General features: G+C 60.0%; 1 protein-coding gene across 1 annotated transcript in view; it reads right to left on the bottom strand.

The window, feature by feature from the left end:
• Positions 1-15,515, bottom strand: part of DOT1L (DOT1 like histone lysine methyltransferase) — a 46,271-nt gene extending 30,756 nt beyond the window's left edge. Inside the window, exons 1-7 of the mRNA XM_023538107.1 lie at positions 15,468-15,515; positions 8,329-8,372; positions 5,432-5,506; positions 3,442-3,505; positions 2,209-2,437; positions 685-779; positions 123-185 (exon numbers count right to left, since the gene is read on the bottom strand). Coding sequence (XP_023393875.1) covers positions 123-185; positions 685-779; positions 2,209-2,437; positions 3,442-3,505; positions 5,432-5,506; positions 8,329-8,372; positions 15,468-15,500 — 603 coding nt within the window. The 5' untranslated portion in view covers positions 15,501-15,515. The remainder of the gene's footprint in view (positions 1-122; positions 186-684; positions 780-2,208; positions 2,438-3,441; positions 3,506-5,431; positions 5,507-8,328; positions 8,373-15,467) is intronic.
• Between the last annotated feature and the right edge of the window lie 2,084 nt (positions 15,516-17,599).

Raw genomic sequence — 17,599 nt, 5'->3', positions numbered from 1 at the left:
GCCGGCTCAGCCCAGGCCCGGTGGGGATGAGCCGGGGTCCCAAGGGAGGAGAGGGACGGCGGGTCCGGGGGAAGGGAGCACAGGCACCCGTTAGCCGCGGGGCACGGAGCGATGGCACTCACTGTGTATTCTGCATGCTTTTTTCCGTACCATTTCATCCACTTCCTGAACTCGCGGTCCATGGTCTGCAAGGGGCAGAATCGGACAGCCGGTAAGAAGTGAGGCGGCGGAGGCCACTCCACGCACTCTGGTGGCCACCTGCGGCTCCCCTCTGCCCCCCGCCCCGTACAACCCTGTGAGCACCCACCCCGGGAGGATTCTGGAGCCCCAGGGAGCACACTGTGGGGCCGACAACGGTTCCGACTTCCAGGAAACCGAGGCCACCAGGATATGACCCATAAACGATATGCTCCAAGGAGACAAGACGCTGCTCAGATGCATCCACTGCCCAGATCCTGCTTACCCTCAACCCAAGTAGGCACTGGCAGGACAGTGATGCCAGCCAACCCGCCCTGGGGGCAATGAGGCTGCAGCATCTGGAGGGATGGAAACACACCGAGCGGGGCCCCACATGCACGTGCCACACCAAGGAGCCTGGACGCTCCTCCCTCTCTCCATCCCAGTACACCCCCCGCCAACATGAAAGAGGCACAGACACACGTCCACGTCCCCAGAACCACTCACCTCCGCATACTTGGCTGGGATATCAGCTTTCTCGACGCCGTAGTGATGTTTGCAGTTGGTGGCCGCGGCAACCTGCAGCACGACCTGGCCCACTCCTTCAGAGAGAGAGAGAGAGACAGAGGGTGCGGTCACAGACGCAGCGCCACCACACAGGAGGCCCTCGCCAAGTAGGCAGGCCAGGCAGAGGCCCCCCCGGTCCCCGCCAGCCAGAGGTGCCGGTGCTGGCAAGGTGCTGAAGACACTCAACAACCCGGGCCATGAACCAGGCCTGCTCTGGGGACAGCTGGCGCAATTCGGCTCTGACTGGGATCACCTTTGTCTCCAGCCAGATGCGGCATGGCCCGTCCTGACAGCTCTGCGGGACTCCGGGACGCCTGGGGAAGGCTCCCACCCACCAGGACCAACCAAATCTGAGGCTGCCTTCGACACGCCGTCAATGCCTGTCGCTGACTGGGGTTCGATGCGGGGCTGGAGGTGGCAGGAGGTGGCAGGAGAGCCGCCCACAAAACAGACAGGGTCTCCCAACCGCTGCCATGGCAACATGGCTGCACAGCCTAACACGCAGGCCACGCACGCCGACAGACCCGCATCTGGGTCCTAGCAGAGGGACTGACAGCACTGGGTCTGTGGGCCTCGGTCGCAACCTCTCCCCACGTGAGGGTGCTCTGCGGTGCAGACAACGTGCCAGGCGCCTCTCGCCTTTCCATTTTGAGGATATACTCGAATCGTAAAAACAAGCACATTGCTTAGGAAGCCAGGATATAGGCAGGCCCTCAGCCAGAGCTGGGAGGGTCCCCGCGGGGGCGGAGGCTGGCGCCTTCCAATGAGCATCGCCTTTCGACGAGGGGAGGTGAATCACACAGCCCTTTGGGAACCAACTTCCGGACCACGTGCGCTCTAATCAAAATGAATCGTGTGCTTAAAAAGGTCCAAACTAAGATGATGCCACTGAAGAAGTCTTCTGGTCCCTGAGTGCCCGAGCCACTCGTGCCTATTTGAGACAGGAGCTTCAAGTCTGAGTGTGGGGTCCTCATGTGGAAACGGGGTCACAAGGATAGCAAAGACGCCCCAGAGAAGGGCTGTGAACAGGGTTTCCAGGGGAGCCGTCTGGCGTGTGAGAGACAGCCACGTAATCAGCCCTGTCTGTGCCCGGACCGGGCCAGCCCTTCGGGGATCAATCAGCCGATGTTGACTCATTCTGGAAAGCTCACTCACGCACACCCGCCAGGCCCCCATGGATGTCCTGCGACAGGCCCTGGCCCTCGGAGCCTCCACTCTGGTGCAGGAGGACGGCCCACAACAGAGGTGAGGGCTGTTGGGGCTGGGGAGTGTGGGACCCCCAGGCTTTGAGAAGGAGAGCAAGGGCTCGTGGGGCCTCCTGAGATGGGGCTGGCAGGTGGCTCACAGCCAGGGCCGAGGGGCAGGAGGGAGCAGTACCCTCCCTGGGCGACGCCCACGCCCCCGGCCCTTCTCGGAGGTGTAGTGTGCACGGGACCATGGCCAGGCCGCCTGCCCCTCACTCACCACTGCCCAGGTCCACGAACAGGTCATCCTCGGTCATCTTGATCTCGTCGATCATCTGCGCGACCAGGTCAAAGGAGGTCTCCCCGTACACCTCCGGGGAGAAGGGCTCGTAGTTGTTGAGCTTCTCGGGGTCCGTCACCGAGTGGTTGTACACCTGCTGCAGGATGTGCCGCAGGAGTCCGTTGGACGGCCGCGTGTTCAGCTTCATGGGCTGCGTGGTGCCCTTCCACTGCGCACAGTGGGGAGGCGCCGGGTGTCACAGGGACGGCCGCCAGACCTTCCCCGAAACCTGGCCACTGCCCCCTATCGAAAGAGTGTGTGGTGCGAGTGTGTGCTCGTCGGGTGCACCTACGTACGTGTGGGTGCAAGTGTGTGCACGTGTCTGTGCAGATGTACATGTGTGTATGCGTCTGTGCATGTGAGCATGTATGAGTGTGCATGTAAGTGCATCTGTGTACGAGTGGGTGCAAGTGTGTGCACATGAATGCGTCTGTGCATGTGTGAGTGTGCATGTGTGTGTGCATGTGCACGTGAGTGCATCTGTGTGCATGTGTGTATATGTGAATGTGCACGAGTATATCTGTTTACGTGTATGTGTGTACATGTGCGTCTTTATGCGAGTGCTTACTCGTGAGTGCATCTGTATATGTGAGTGTGCACGTGAGTAGAACTATATACGTGTCTATACTAGTGTGTATGTGTGTGCATATATAAGTGCACGTGTATGCCAGTGTGTATGTGTGAGTGCAGCTGTACACAGCTGCATGTGTGCATACGTTAAGTCTGTATACATGTGTCTGTATATGTGTGTATGCTAATGTCTATGTGACAACATCTGCATATGTGTGTGAGAGCAGGTATGTGAGCGTGTGCATATAGTGTGTGTACATGTGATTGTGTATAAGAGCACGTGTATGTGTGACTGTGTGAGACTTTGAGTATGTGTGAGCAAGTGTGCGTGCATGGGTGTGAGTTCTGGCGAGCATCAAGGCCTGCAGTGCACACAGAGCTTACCCCTCACCAGACAAGGGGGCTGTGAGTCCAGGGACCCCGGAACCCTGACTTCAGAATGGCCCGCCACCCTGAAAACTTGTGTGGGAGAAGCAATGGGCCCAGAACCACAGAGAGAGCCAGCGCCCCTGGGCCTTGCCCACCCCTGGAATCAGGTGACATGAACGGCGGTGGGGCCCAGATGAGGGGAAAGGCCTGGGGTATGGAGACGAGGCCACCTACCAGCTGGTGAATGCTGTCGATGGCCCGGTTGTACTTGTCACAAAGCCTCTGCATGCTTTCAAAGCTGAAAAAGGCAAAGGGACGATGCTGCTCACTGCCAAGCTCAGAAAAGGCCACTGGGAGACAGCACATGGGCAAGAGGCTAGGGGTTGGGCAGGGGTCACAGGGCATCGAGGAGCACCCGACATGGGCAAGATCAGGCCAAGAGTGTCGGGCTGCTGTGGTCATGGCTGCGAGGCTGCACCGTGTGCTCACAGGCGAAGCCCAAGGTCAACAATGTGCCCGGAAGGCATGAGGTCACAAAAGGGGTTCACGTGGCCATTCCTGGGGCGTCACAGGTGGGCAAGACCCAGCCTGTGCATTCACTCCCCAGCCGGCCAGGTGGGCTCCCAGGTCCCCCTTCCCTGGCTGGGTCCCACAGGCCCCATCCAGCCCTGATGCAGGCAGAGGTGCTGGCCCACGCCCAACACCTCGATGCTGAAGAAAGGGGGGGAACGTCCCTCATGTGGGCACTGCTTCTGCTTGCGAAGATATCACAGGTTTCCAGGACATTCAGATACAAGCAACACATGTTTAGACACCTAATCAGAGAGTTTGGGGAGTTTTTACACGAAGCTACATTCTCCCAAACGTGACTGATTTTATTTCAGGTGCTAACGGGGTGCTCACCTGGGGCAGTTCTCTCCCCAGGGGACACTGGGCAGTGTCTGCGGATGCCTGTGGTTGTCACAATTGAGGGTGCTCCTGGCATCGAGTGGGTGGGGCCAGGGTTGCTGCCCCACAGCCCACAGTGCCCAGGACAGCCCCCCACAGAGGACCTGGGCAGAACGTCCCCAGGGCTGAGAGGGGGCCTACACCAAGTGTTTGTGTTGTGTGAAGGGTGTGTCCCTGGGGGATCCTCGACACTGCCCATGCATACGGCAGCAAGGCGCTTCCTCCCTGGGACATGCCCCCTGAACGACAGGACACAAGCTACCCCACCCCCCCACCTGCACCTCTGCAGCTTGCCCAGCCCTCGCCCTCGGCCCCAGGTCCACTCTGAGTTGACGGGCACTTTTCCAGCTAACAAAAGTAATGGATTCGATTAAGCGCAGTGCCCACGTGACAAGGTCACAGCTTTCTTGGATGGCAGATCGACTGGTGTGCCCTCACCCCAAGGACAAGAGGACCTTATGGTGGCCCTTGGCTTCTGGCCACGCCCGGACGAGGAGAGTACAATCCCCTCCCCCTCCAACAGCGGTGACAGCTCTTAGGTGGAAGAGGGGCAGGAGGCGAGGGCACAGGTCAGGCAGGGGCTGACCAAGGTAGGAGACGCCAACCCTCAGGTCGAGGGCCCCAAACGCAAAAGTGACACCCAGTCAGGCGCGCCAGGCAGCTTCCGGGCTCCTCCGGCCGTGTCCTCTGTCAGAGCGAGCTACCTGCGCCCACAGATGACAGCACCTTCTGGGAGGCAGTAGGGCCATTGCAAGCCCCTCCAAGCACCCAGCTGGGCAGGAGCCAGGAATGCAGTCCTTCTTTGTCAAAGGAAAACAAAAACATTCCAGGCGGGCATTCCAGAGCCGGCCTCGCCCTGCTCCACCCACAGGACTCTGCTCTGAGATCAGGCTGTGCTGCAGGAAACTGCCAGACAGTCACGGCCAAAGGGCTAGGCACACAGTCAGTGCGACATGCGACCTGTGACCTGCACCGGGACAGGCTGGGCCGGGGCTGCAGGCCAGGCCGGCTCCGGGGTCACCGGCTGTGAAAACAGCGACTACTAAGTTGGGCGATTTACGCAGACCTACTCGCATCTCCGCTGTGTGGCGTTCTCGATTAGGTCCTCACTCAGCCAGCCTCTGCCAACATTTGATAAACATCTACCAAAATAACCCGGCAGAGCCTACGGTGGACCCTGGCAGGGCGGCCCGCGGCACTGCAGAGGCGCCTGGCAGCTGCGTCCCCGGCAGCATCCCGGCCCGGGGGACAAGCGGCCGGGCAAGAGCCGGTTTACCTTTTGGTGTCGTAGTCAATGAGGACGTAGTTCTCCATGGCGAGCTTGAGGTCCGGAATTTCCTCGCAGACCCATCTGAAATCCGAAAGCAGAAACTAAGATGAGGACGAAGAGGACGAGGACACAATCCTCCCCCACTTTCTTAAACACCGTTCACTCCCAAACACAAAGAGAAAACATCCTCATCGCTCAAGTCACAGTGGGAAAGAGGAGGGAGGAACGGCCTCGAGGGGATGCTATCAAGTTTTCGGTGTGGCTATGAGCACATAGACTTTACGAGGCTTCCGGTTCCAACAGCGATGGCTGGGGGGGCCACGTGGATTCTCACGTTACGGGGCAAAGGAAACCAGGCTACTGAAAAGCAGCACGAGACTAAAAACAGAAGAGAATTATGCTTGAAGCGTTAACTACCCCATGACAATGCGGCTTCTTCAACAGACACATGGCAAGAGAAAGGACGGGGAGGAAGAACCTGCAGGTTAACGCAGACACGCACCGGCCAACCCCAAGGCATAAGCCTTCTTGGGTCCCGGTACAGCCTCGAAAAAGGCACGGAAAGTAGTCATCACTGTAGATTGCACAGAGAATAAAAGGCAAGTGATGAAAAACAGCGTGCCAAGGACTTCGACAAACAAGGGTTACAGGACACGAGGCTCACCCTTGTTAAACTCAAAGCCATCTCTACGAAAGACCCCGCAGGGCTTCCTGCAAGGCTTTTTGGGAGAAACAGACAAGGCTGATCCTAAAACTGACTCGCAGGTGGCGAACTGGGGACAGCTCAACACCCTTAAATGGTAGCGGCATTTGCAGGGCTTCGCTTCTTCTTTTGGGACTCACTACAGACCTGCGGTCGCCAGGAGAGGGTGGCCCTGGACCGAGGCTCGCAGACCCAGCGCGAGCAGGTAAACCAGCTCGATGGGGGAGAAGAGTCCCACAGACCAGGCTGCAGCAGCCGAGCAGCAGGTGGGGAGCAAAATGAATCATAAACCCCCAGAATCATAAACTCCCGCTTGACATAAACCAAAACGAACTCACAACTGATCTTAAACTTGAACGTAAAAGCCAAAACCACAGAGCTTCTGGAGGAAAACGGAAGAGCGTCTGCACCTCGGGAGGCAAAGGTTTCCTGGACGTGGCGCAGACGACTGACTATCAAGGAAGGAGGTGCGCGAGGAACCCCGCTCCTCACGGCAGCGTGTGACTGCAGCGGCTGCACCCGCGCCAGGGTACGGAAAGACGGGCAGGGTTCACGCAGCTCCCCAGACACGCGGCCGGTTCCACAGGCGGCCTGGGGAGTCAGGACGACAGCAGTGCACCTGTGGTCCCCGACGGGGAGGCCAAGCCCAGAACCGGCGGGGCGAGTCGGGCTGGGGACAAACTGGAAGAGCCCCCAGTAGGCGGTCCAAAGTCGAAAACAAGCCAGACGCAGCCGGCGCCCGGTGGACAGTAGAAGGAACTATGTCCCTCTACATGGGGCCGCCCCAGCACCAGCACGCACACGCGGGCTCTCCAACCGCGCCTGCTGCCCGCCGCACGGCCCCGCGGAGGCCGGACTCTATGAGACGCCCAGTGCCCGCAGTGGCAGAAAGCAGAGGAGGGGGCCAGGGCCAGGACCGAGGGGGACAGAGCACGGGCGACACGAGGAACGCGGGAGAGGGACGTCTGCGGCACACGCTCGGCACGTCTGTACCTGAGCCGCGCTCAGCTGGCCTCCAGGGAATGCTGGCAAGGGACGAGGGTCACGAGTGGAGGCTCGTGTGGAACGGGAGCGGCCACGAGCTGGTGATGACAGGGCCGGGTGACGGCTACGCTGCTTGTCACACCCCACCCACCTCTGCACGGTGGAGGTTCTCCACCGCAAACGGTGGAAGGACCAAAGTGAGGTGACCGCCTGTCTCCGCCAGTGAACAGAACTCATCCGTGGGGACGGTGGAGGGAGGTGGGGTCGTCCTAAGGCTGCTGCCGGCCCGGGAGACCAGAGTGCCAGCGCGACAGCTGCAACCGGCCCCGAGCCCCACGCTGCAGCACGAGCACCCCGCAGCGTAGAGGAGAATGTGTCGGGAGGCCCACCGCCCGGAGCTCCCTGGGGGGCGAGGGAGGGGGTGCGAGCCAGGCTGCCCGCTCAGACCGCGGCCCTGCCCCCAGCCAGCAGCCTCTTTAAAAGTGAATAAATCACACTCAGCAACCAGTAACACTGCTCCACCAAGAGAGCGGTTTATGGACTCTGCTAGGAAAAAAGCAGACCCCCAAATCCGAACACGGCGTGGGCCGGGCCCACCTGCGAGACTTGCACAAGCACTTCACTCCCTAAGCAAAGCGGTCCTGCAGGGCCCTGCGCAGCGTGACGGCGAGCCACAGGGGCTGGGGCTGCAGGGCGGGGGGAGGCCACCAGGGCCTGGGCCACCCATCCTGGCTCCTGCACGGGCGCCACAGCTGCCCCGCCACGGCCCTATGGGCTGGTGCGAACGTCCTGGCGTGGGGCCCACGTGGTCAGGGATCTGAAGAGACAACACAGTGACACCAGGGTCGCACGCACACACGCAGCTCGGCGGGAACCAGGGCGAGGTCCCAACCAGAGGGTGCCGAGCGCAGATCCCCCGGTCGGCCCAGACAGCACGAGGACTAGAGAGCGCCTTCCTCCTGCGGCTGGCAAGGTCGTCAGCTGACACACCCTGCACTTGGCCTGGGCGCCCTGGAGAATGCTGGGGCTCAGGCGTCCACCCCCTTCCACCGGAAGCCAAGGCTCAGAGGACTCCGTCCAGGCACACAGGTGGCCTGGACTTCTCCGCCCAAGCTCTCGCATCCACTTCTCCGAGTTTTCTCGAGATGCTGACGGGGAGTACTAGAACACAGGAGCGGCCGCCCTGGGCCAGGCCCACCGGCAACACCACACTCACCTGATGGTCTCGATGATTTCGTGAGCAGCATCGTGGTGTTTGTCCTGAAAAACAGAGGGACAGGGTTTAGAGTGGACCGAGCAGTCCAGGTTGGCCACCGCAGGCCCGGGGACCAGAGGCAGCAGGCACTGTAGCGCCGGCCCACAGAGCTCCCACGCCCTGCTGTGGCACTGGGGTGCCATCTGGGATCCCCGCCCACGTGACATGCTGACCTAGGGGAGGGTCTGCGCCCGTGGCGCTTCCCCGCCAGCAGGCGGTGGGCAAGGGGCCAGTGGGAGTGTATGCCTCGACCCTCCCCTCCCCCACGCGCAGTGCCCGTTGGCGCCTGTCCTGGCGCCCCGCAGCTCGGATGCCACAGCCCTGGCTGAGTTACAGAACTCCCGGGCCTCTGTTTCTCTGTCTGTAAAATGGGAAACACCAGTAACAGCCACCAGGAAAGCAAAGGATCATCCTCCACAGACAATCAAGCCATCGGGCCAGCACTGCGCCCACTGCGTGGGGGCTCGCCATGGCTTCTTCCTGCAGAGGAAGGTCAGGGGCGTTCCAGGCCTTTTGCCGGCATCTCGGCAGGCAGCTAACCCAAACTTCACAGAACCAGGAAGAGGACAAGCCTGCAGCCAGGGCACCAGCACAGAGGCCGGCTATCAGCTGCTCTGTGACGGTGACAATGCCTCTCAGCCCAGGCCGCCATTTCTACCGCTTTGCAGGAGGACAGTGACCACGGGCAGGGACCTGGAGCGGTTTCTGGTGTATTGCAGCCGTCGGCAACAGCACCCCGAGTCCTACGCCTTGTTCTAAATACGAGCTCTACTGAGATGCGATTCAGATGGGGCGGAGCTCATCTGTTCCGAGTCCACAGTTCAGTGGTTTTTACTACTTTCTGAGATGTGCAACCACCGCACTAGTTCCAGAACCTTCCGCCACTCCAAAAAGAAGTTCCATCCCAGTCAGCAGTCCTCCCCTTGCCCCTCCCCACTTCCTGTCTCTGGAAGTGCCTAATCTGGACATTGCCCATAAGTGGAACCACACGCCCTGCGGCTTCCCGTGCAAAGCCTTACTTCTTCAGGGAAGGGAAAAGCAGCCGTCTGGTGTTCGGAATGCCTGCAGGTCACTCAGGACCGGGGCAGCTGCTACTGGAGCTCCGCTGAGCGGCCACGGCGGGGCGGGGCGAGGGCACGCGTCCCATCCACTGCAGCGTGACTCACAAGCGCCAGAGTGCAATGCAGCTGGCGGCCCCACTGGCCCCGGGCCCGCAGTAACTGTCCTGGCGCACAGCTGCAGCCCAGATGGGCGCAGGTGCCGGACTTTCGTCTCGGCTGTGACGGGACAACTCGCACTGTCCCGGCTTTTAGACCAAAAGGAAGGGAGAAGAAAGTCAACGGGAGCGCCTCCCGGGCTGTGAGAGTGACCCAGCCCGGGACCAGCCAGTTTCCACCCGCAATCCTAAATAACAGATGTCACTTCCGAAGCCCTGGTCACTGTTAGTCAGACGGCTCGTGACCTCGTGGCCGTGGCCCATTCTTGCTCCACCGGCCTTCGCAGGCCAGAGCGCAGAAGCCGCCAGCAAAGGTCAGACGGGAGCAGCCCTGAAGAACGCTGGATTTAGGGCCTGGCCCCGTCTGGTTGCCCAGGGCCACCCTCGCACCTCCTCCCGCACAGCGGGAGTCCCCAGGCCTGCACGGCACAGCGGGAAATCCTTTCTGCTGAGTCAGAGACTGGCCCACGCTCTTGTCACCACTTGCACCAGGCACCTGAAAACGGTGACTGAGAGAATCTCTTCCCATCAAAATCTGGTGGAACGCTGGCAGCTGGGACAATGGGGCAGTGAGTACCCAGAATTCCCCAGGTCCCCCACTCAGGGACCACGTGAAAACGTCCAGAGTTAAGTGCGACTGCTCTGTCTTAAACTGAATGGTGCACAGGAGGCCATCATCACGCCAAACTGTCCCTTCCGGTACCACTCACCTCCTCAGCTCAGTGAGCATGAGAAGCCGGTGGCTTGCTCTTCCAGGCTGCCCTCAGGTGCTCGGTGCAGCCAGGCTCGATGGCACGTGGAGGGGTGCGGAGGGCTGCGGGGGGGTGGGGAGGTTGCTGTCACAGTCAGCAGGTGCCCGGCTCCCTCCTTCCCAGAACAAACCTCAGAACAGTAAGTACCAAGAACTTGAGGTCCACTGCAGGTCGGGACGCGGCTCCAGCCTGCCGCCAGCTTGCCCCCCACCTCTCGAAGAGGCCAGACCAGAGGGCACACGTCCTTCGTTTTAAGCACTCACACCCAGTCCGTCCTGAGTCTACACAACTTCCAGCGTGCATGCGCCCAGAGAGTAAGGTGGGCCAGAGGCAGAGACGAGAGGCCGATAGAGGGGCACATGCGGGGGGCCACGGGGGCGCCAACCCTGCTGGCAGTGAATCCACCACCAACCCCTCCCCTCACCGCCACTGGCAACGGGAAATGACCGGCAAGGCATACCCTCACCCGTGGGACCATGCACAGCGGAGGGCAGGGTCTCCCATGGTGACAAGCATCAGAACTCTTGCGGGGCTGCTGAGAGCAGGTGCCTGTGGCCCCACAGTGTAAGACTCAGTAGGTCTGCGCCCGGAACCCACATGTGGTCCGAGTGCCCGGGGCCCCCACTCTGCCGGCGCAGCTCTTGCTGGCAGGCAGGAGAAGCACGCTCCTTGGGCTCCCGGGGAAGTAGGGGAAGTGGCTATGAACCCCCAAGCGATCAGGGACTACTCTGGGCTCGGCCACCCTGTCCTCGGCCCCCAGCGGGCTGCACAGACTGTCCTGCAGCGAGGGCACACACTTCTGCTTTTGGGGTGCAGCCTTTTCCCCTGGTGGCTCCACTCCACTCCGGAGCCCCAGGGATGGGGGTACTGGGCCACTTCCCACATTCGGTCCCCAAATCCAAAGCAAGTAGAGCAGAATGGCTCCCGGTACTGACCGCATGGACTCAGGATGGGCCGTCGCTGGCCCTCACGTGAGTGGCCACAGTGTGGGAGGCCCACTCCCAGATGGTTCATGGACACAGTGGGACCAGCTGGGCCAGAGAGGGCACAAGGGCGGACACTGTGACATGGGGATTGCAGTGGACAAGAAATGTGACGTGTGGACAATTTTAAAATGTGAGAAGGAAAAAAGGAGGAGACTAGACCTCAAAGGCAGGGCGCCTGCCCGGGGCGGCCGGTCTCCCTGGCTGTGTATGGTCGGGGCATCGATGAGCAGAGATCTGTCTGGAGGAGTGAGCCAGGAGGTGGTGCAAACTCAAGATGCTCCAGAAAACTCCATGAGGAAAGTCAGAGGGCGGGCAGGGGCGGGGCGCCTGCAAGTGCCCGCCCCACACCCGCCCTGGCCCTCACCCTCATCTTCAGTGACTAGTTTACAGTTTATGGCTTACGTGGCCGACTCAGGTAGCAATCACAACAGCACCTTAGCTAGCTCAGGAACCAGAAGAGAGGCCCCGCGTCCAAATAAGAGCAAAAAACACCCGGAAGATGGCCGGAGGACGGGTGGGCAGAGTGGGTACCAAAGAGATGCAGGGCAGTCAGTGAGGGGTCAGGTCTGCGGACGAGAGGCCTGGCCATTGAGGCAGCGATGGTGGGTCGGGTGGGCCGCGGCTGGCCAGCGAAGAGGCCGGTTTGCGGGGCGCCGGGCAGGAGGAAAGCACAGGTGCCTGGATCACTAGTCGGCAAGTGGGCACAGCCCGTCCCCACGGAGGCCTGCGGGCAGGACGCCCTGGAGCTGGACTGCGACGGTGCTGCTTCTGGAATCGCGGCTCACGCAGTCACTCGGCCCCAGTGTGTGGCTTCCTCGACCACGCACTGGACCCCGTGGGAACGTGCCTGTGCTGGCAAGCCTTCCTGTTTGTCCCGGTCCTCCTGCCGGATCTCCACGGTCACGTTCCCACCCAGGAGGGGATCCGCCCACTGGAGACGACCCCCCGGCTCACGGCACCCGTGTCCACACAGCAGCGGACACCAGGGCACTGGACCTGCCGTCCAGGATAGGGGGCAGAACGGGCGAGAAGGGATAGTGAGGCAAGCCAGCCCCATCAACTATGGTGAACATGCTTCCAGGACCTGCAGAAAAGTCAAGTTCGCCAATTCACCGCTTTTGAGTGCCCTAGTTTAAGAACTACACTACATGGTCCTGCATGATATCACACTGCGAAAGGAGACAGGGACAGGCAGCTGTGCTGCTGGCGGGCAGAGGGTGCCGAGCCGGTGCTGTCGCTGGGCTGGCCCAGCCCTCCCCCAGATTCCGCAGCATCGGGAATGTCTTCTGCTCAGGCAGAAGATGCTGAGAGAGAGGGCAGCAGTGACTCACCAGGACTTAGCTCAGGGGGCCCCAACCCCCAAGGCCGTGGACTGGTACCGGTCCTGGCCTGTTGGGAACTAGTTCGCACAGCAGGAGGAGAGCGGGGTGGGCTGGAGAAGCTTCGTCTATGTTTGCTGCCGCTCCCCAGCGCTGGCATCACAGCCTCAGCTCCACCTCAGGTCATCAGGCATTAAGAGTCTCATGGGAACACCAGTCCCTGCTGCCACAAAGGCTGGGGACCGCTGGCTTAGCTCCTACTAAACCATGTGGCACCTCTCACTGGGCCACGGGGCCCCAGCCACCACCACTCAAACCGCTCAGCACCATCCACGACCAACAGCAAAGGCCGTGCGACATGACAAATGAGTCCGTGTGGGAGGGCAGGGCCCATCTACACACCCCCTGATCCCAGGACCTGTAGCCCCCACCACTCCCGCTCCAAGGGCCACCCTGCCCAGCCGTGGGTTCTCATGAATGGCAGCCTGGCAGCCGTGGGCCACCCAGGGCTACAGGACACTTGCTACACCTGGACAAAGCTGTGCCGTGGGAGCGAACACACACCGATTTCAGACTTAGAACACACGCCAAAGAAAATTAAATCTCTTGTTCACAATTTTTTAATTCCACATTGAAACGACAGTTTTTTGACCTTTTAACGTGGCTACTAAACATACTAAAGTCACGTGTGTGGCTCGCGCTAGTCCTGCCAGCCGCTGTCCCCTCGCGTACCCCGTTCCACCTCTGGGACTGACAGAACAGTTTCAGGTTTGGGGCCAGGCATGGGGTGCCGTAGGAGGGGGAGCATGGAGAGGGGCTTAGCTGACCACAAGAGGACAGGTGCCACCTGGAGCCTCAGGGACAGAGCTAAAACCAAAGGAGGCTGGACCAGGAAGCTTCAGTTGCTTTAACAAAAACTAGCCCGACGGTGACAGTCTGAGGTGCCCAGCCCCCAGAGCACCCCAGTATACGTGCAGAGCAACCCTACTCTGGAGGTCTTCAGGGAGATACGATGATCTAAAACTCAGCCCGGGACTTTCTTGCCCTCAACAGAAAGAATGCTCTATTGCCATAGACTGCCCCAGCCTGAGGCCAAGGCCAAGGCCGTGATGGGGAAGGGGTCTGCACAGGACTGATGAGGCCCCTCTGACTGGGAGAACTCGCCAGGCGGCCCTGCCACCAAAGGGCAGGCACAGACTTGACCCCAGGACCTAGAAAGCGAATACTTTCTGCGCTGCTGAGAATTCCACCTGTTTCTACTTCCAGCAAGGGGTCACTATTATGGCCACACCAGTTCATTTGAGGTCACCCCCACTCCCTGCATGTGAAGGCCAAAGGAATGCCTCCCCAGGGCTTCGGACCCCACAACCCTTATAAGGGAGTGTCACTCGGCCGTGAAAAGCGGGGAGATGCTGATACTCATCCCGACGTGGATAGACCTTGAACACATGACGCTCAGTGAGAGAAGCCAGACACACAAGGCCACACAGCGTGTGATTCCACTGACGTGAAACGTCCAGAACAGGCACGTCTAGAGAGAGGAAGCGGGTGAGTGGTTGTCAGGAGCTGGCGAGTGGGGGCGGGGGGCTGCTGATGGGGATGGGGCTTCTGGGATTAAGTGAAGATAATTACATATTGTTCTCTGTGTGAGATGCCACCACTGGGGGAAACTGAGGAACGAGAACGTGGGGCAGCACTGTTATTGCTTACAGCTGGACAAGAATCCACGATTATCTCGAAAAAGTTTAATTAAGAAAAAAAGGTTGGCGCCCCCAGAGGGAGACGGGTAGGTGGGTCCCCTTGCAGCTCCAGTGAGCACACAAGTCCCTGGCCTCCTGTGGCTCCCACCCATTGGCAACAGGGCACAGCAGGCATCTGGACCTCAGGGACCAGACCAGTAAAACTAACAGCCACACGTGGAACACCAGGCTCTCTCACAATCCCTTCCCCTGGCCCACTTGCTTCCTCACCCACGAAGTCTCAGAAGGGTTAATCCGCCTGCCACCTGAGGGAGGATTAGGCGGGACTCACACACGGAGGTCAGATCAGAAAATATCTTCTGAGTCACAGGATGGCCGGCTTGCGAGGCCGCCCACTCAGCTACTACTCACCGCCAGCGTTAAGGGCATGACTACTCAGGGGTACTCATCAGAGGGTCGTGGGCTCCCCGGGAGGAAGCTGCGGGCGGGGACAGTCACGCTGGAGCTGCTCCCCCACCCACAGCCTTGCTAACTCACCCAGGTGAAGGGCCCAGCACACACACTCACACCCCCCGCCACAGGCGCCTGCCCTGCCACCACGCAACCCAAGATGCCACTTACTCCCCTGCGAGTCGAGACCTAGTTTCCCACCCGAGAAGGGCCATCCTGCTTTAGAAATGACATCACCGTGAACTGCCAGTGGCTAACGGGAACTCAAAGTCACTGAAGGAACAGAACTCACCCGGCCTCCCCCTCCTCCTTGTCAATTGCACAAAGCCAATTTCCGAGTCTGGACACTTCGAGTGTGGCCGGTTGTGGCTGTATGCATTTCCTCTTACCAATGCCCCCTCCTCCGACGAGCCACCCACACCTCCCCCAGAGCAAAACTGGCAGTTCCTCTGGGACCTCAGCTGACCCTACACAGGGGCACTAAAACTCTGCTAATTTTTGTGTTTACACATCACTCACTGTCCTTCATGCCTAAGTTTCTCGAGAAAAAGAACATTGTCTACTGTCCCCTGTGCCTCTGGGAACGCTGCAAATTTTCAGGAAGTGCTTGCAGAATGAATGAATCAGTGAACAAGCAAGCTCAGTCATCTCAAATGCGTGGTCATGAGGAATCTGACCTTCCAAAATCTGAAGCTTCCGAAGTAGTCCATTTTCGTAGTGTATGCATCATCGAATCATCACAGAACATGAACTCTCACAGAGTACCACCCCCTCGTTTCCCGTGCAAAAGCACAATTCCTCAGTGGGGACACAGAAGGTTGACAGACGTCACTGTAAAGCTGTTAGGCTGTTGCTGGCCCTGGCAGCTAGCTGCGAACTTCATTGGGCTGGCCTGGCGGTGGGACAGCCACGCCAGAAAGGGGCCTGCTGACGTCAGGCAGAGCGCCCGGCCAGGCGGGCAGCACACCCTTGTCCCCTGCCAAGCGAAGCCAGGCCAGCGAGGGAAAGGCGCTCTGCAGTCCAGAACCACTCGCCACTAGAAAGCCGGTCCCGACCAGGAGGCCTTACTCACGAGGGCGCCAAATCCCTGTGGCTTTGCTCCGCCCAGAATAGAAGCAGGTGACGCGACAGCGAGTGAGCGTGTCTCCAGTGAACCCTCCCCTCAGCATAAGATGCCTGGATGCTGGGTCACGCTGGGCTTAACTTGTCCCGCACTTAGAAATACTGGTTTCTAAGCAGCACCAACGCTGCTAAACACTGCTAACCGCTGCTGAACCTGAACGTACACTTGGCACGCGCCCCGCCCTGTTGCTGCACCTCCCTAAGTGAGCTGAAGCTCAAGTTCACACAAAAACCTGCCTGAGGGTGTCTAGAGCCACTTCACTTCTAATCCCTCCGAAACTGGAAACATGGCAGTGTCCTGCCACTGGGAGGTGAATGGATCAGCAAAAAAATTGGCCTACGACACAGCAAGAAAAAGGGGTGATTTTTTTTATACCCGCTCCAACATGGGCGAACCTCAGGGATATCTGCTGAAAGGCAGCAGCCAGAATGGAAACACCGCTAAGTCCGCTGATCTAACTTTTTGGAAAAGGAAAGTGTGTAGGGATAGAGAAGTCAGCGGTGGCCAAGAGATGAGACGTGGGTTGACGGTAAAGGGCAGCAGAGCGGACACTGAGGAGTGCCGTGATCTTCCTGGCATGGATCCGTCAAAACCCATAGGACTGCATGCCAAACAGGGTGAATTACACGGCGTGTCCGCTAAGAATGAGAAATATTTACATTTTAAACAACGCACTGGCTAGCCGCAGGGGCGCAGAGAGAGGGAAGCCGGTGGAAAGCCTGGAGTTTTGAAGCTTCTCCCACTTTATTTCCGTCGCCTTGGACGTGTCCCCGCCCTGCCCACGGCTCAGGCCGCCCCCCGGACGCACCCTGGAGCAGCCCAACCGGAAAAGCCAGAGCCAGGCTCAACCTGGACTCCGACTGCTGGATGAGCGATACTCCAAAGGTTCGGCGCGCAGCGGGTGGGAACCACGAAACCTTCGACCGCGGAGAACCCCGCCGAGGAGCCGACACCGACTCCTAGGCGGTCCCTCCGTTCCGACCCCGCCCCCGGCCGCGACGTTTCCAAAAACTGACACGCTCCCAGCGCGCGCGAGAGGCGGAGCGCGCGGGCTTCCCCGCCGGGTCCCCTGGAGGCCCCGTCACCCCCCACAAGACCAGCGCGCGAAAGGGCGCCCCAAGACGCCCGCCCACGGCGCCTGCTGCGCTCCCCCCACAACGGCACACTGCCCAGCCCCAGCGGGGACGCCGGGACACTAACGCGCACCAGGCCGCCACCCAGGGGCGAGACCGGGGCGCCCACCCCGCGCCTTGCGTTTCTGGAATCACCCAGGGAACGGACGCCTTTGAAAATTTCCGCTCAGCCTGTCATTTTCCAAGGGTCACTCAAGATTAAGGGGACAGAAGGCCTCCTTTCCAAGGGTCTGGCCGGCCACCCACTCAAGACTACTAGACTGAATGCCTCATTCTGCTCGGGCCAGTTCTGCCACTCAGGATTAGGGATCCAAAATGCCGAAAAAAAAGAAAAAGAATAAACTAAGGAAAAGGAAAGGATGTCTCCCAAAATAAAAATAAAGCTGAGCCCATTGACAGCTCAAAGAATAAACTACCCAAAAGAAAAAAAACCAGAAACAGTGACTGTCAAAACACAAAACACGGGAGGGCGAGCTTGCCGGCCGCCCTGGCGGGCGGGGGCCAGGGGACAGGGGTGCCGGCCCCACAAGGCAACGGCAGCCCGGGCTCGGGC

The sequence above is a fragment of the Pteropus vampyrus genome, unplaced genomic scaffold (assembly GCF_000151845.1).
Source record: "Pteropus vampyrus isolate Shadow unplaced genomic scaffold, Pvam_2.0 Scaffold212, whole genome shotgun sequence".
Taxonomy (NCBI): Eukaryota; Metazoa; Chordata; class Mammalia; order Chiroptera; family Pteropodidae; genus Pteropus; species Pteropus vampyrus.
Note: the sequence above shows the minus strand (reverse complement) of the source record. Positions and strands in the feature narration are given on the sequence as shown.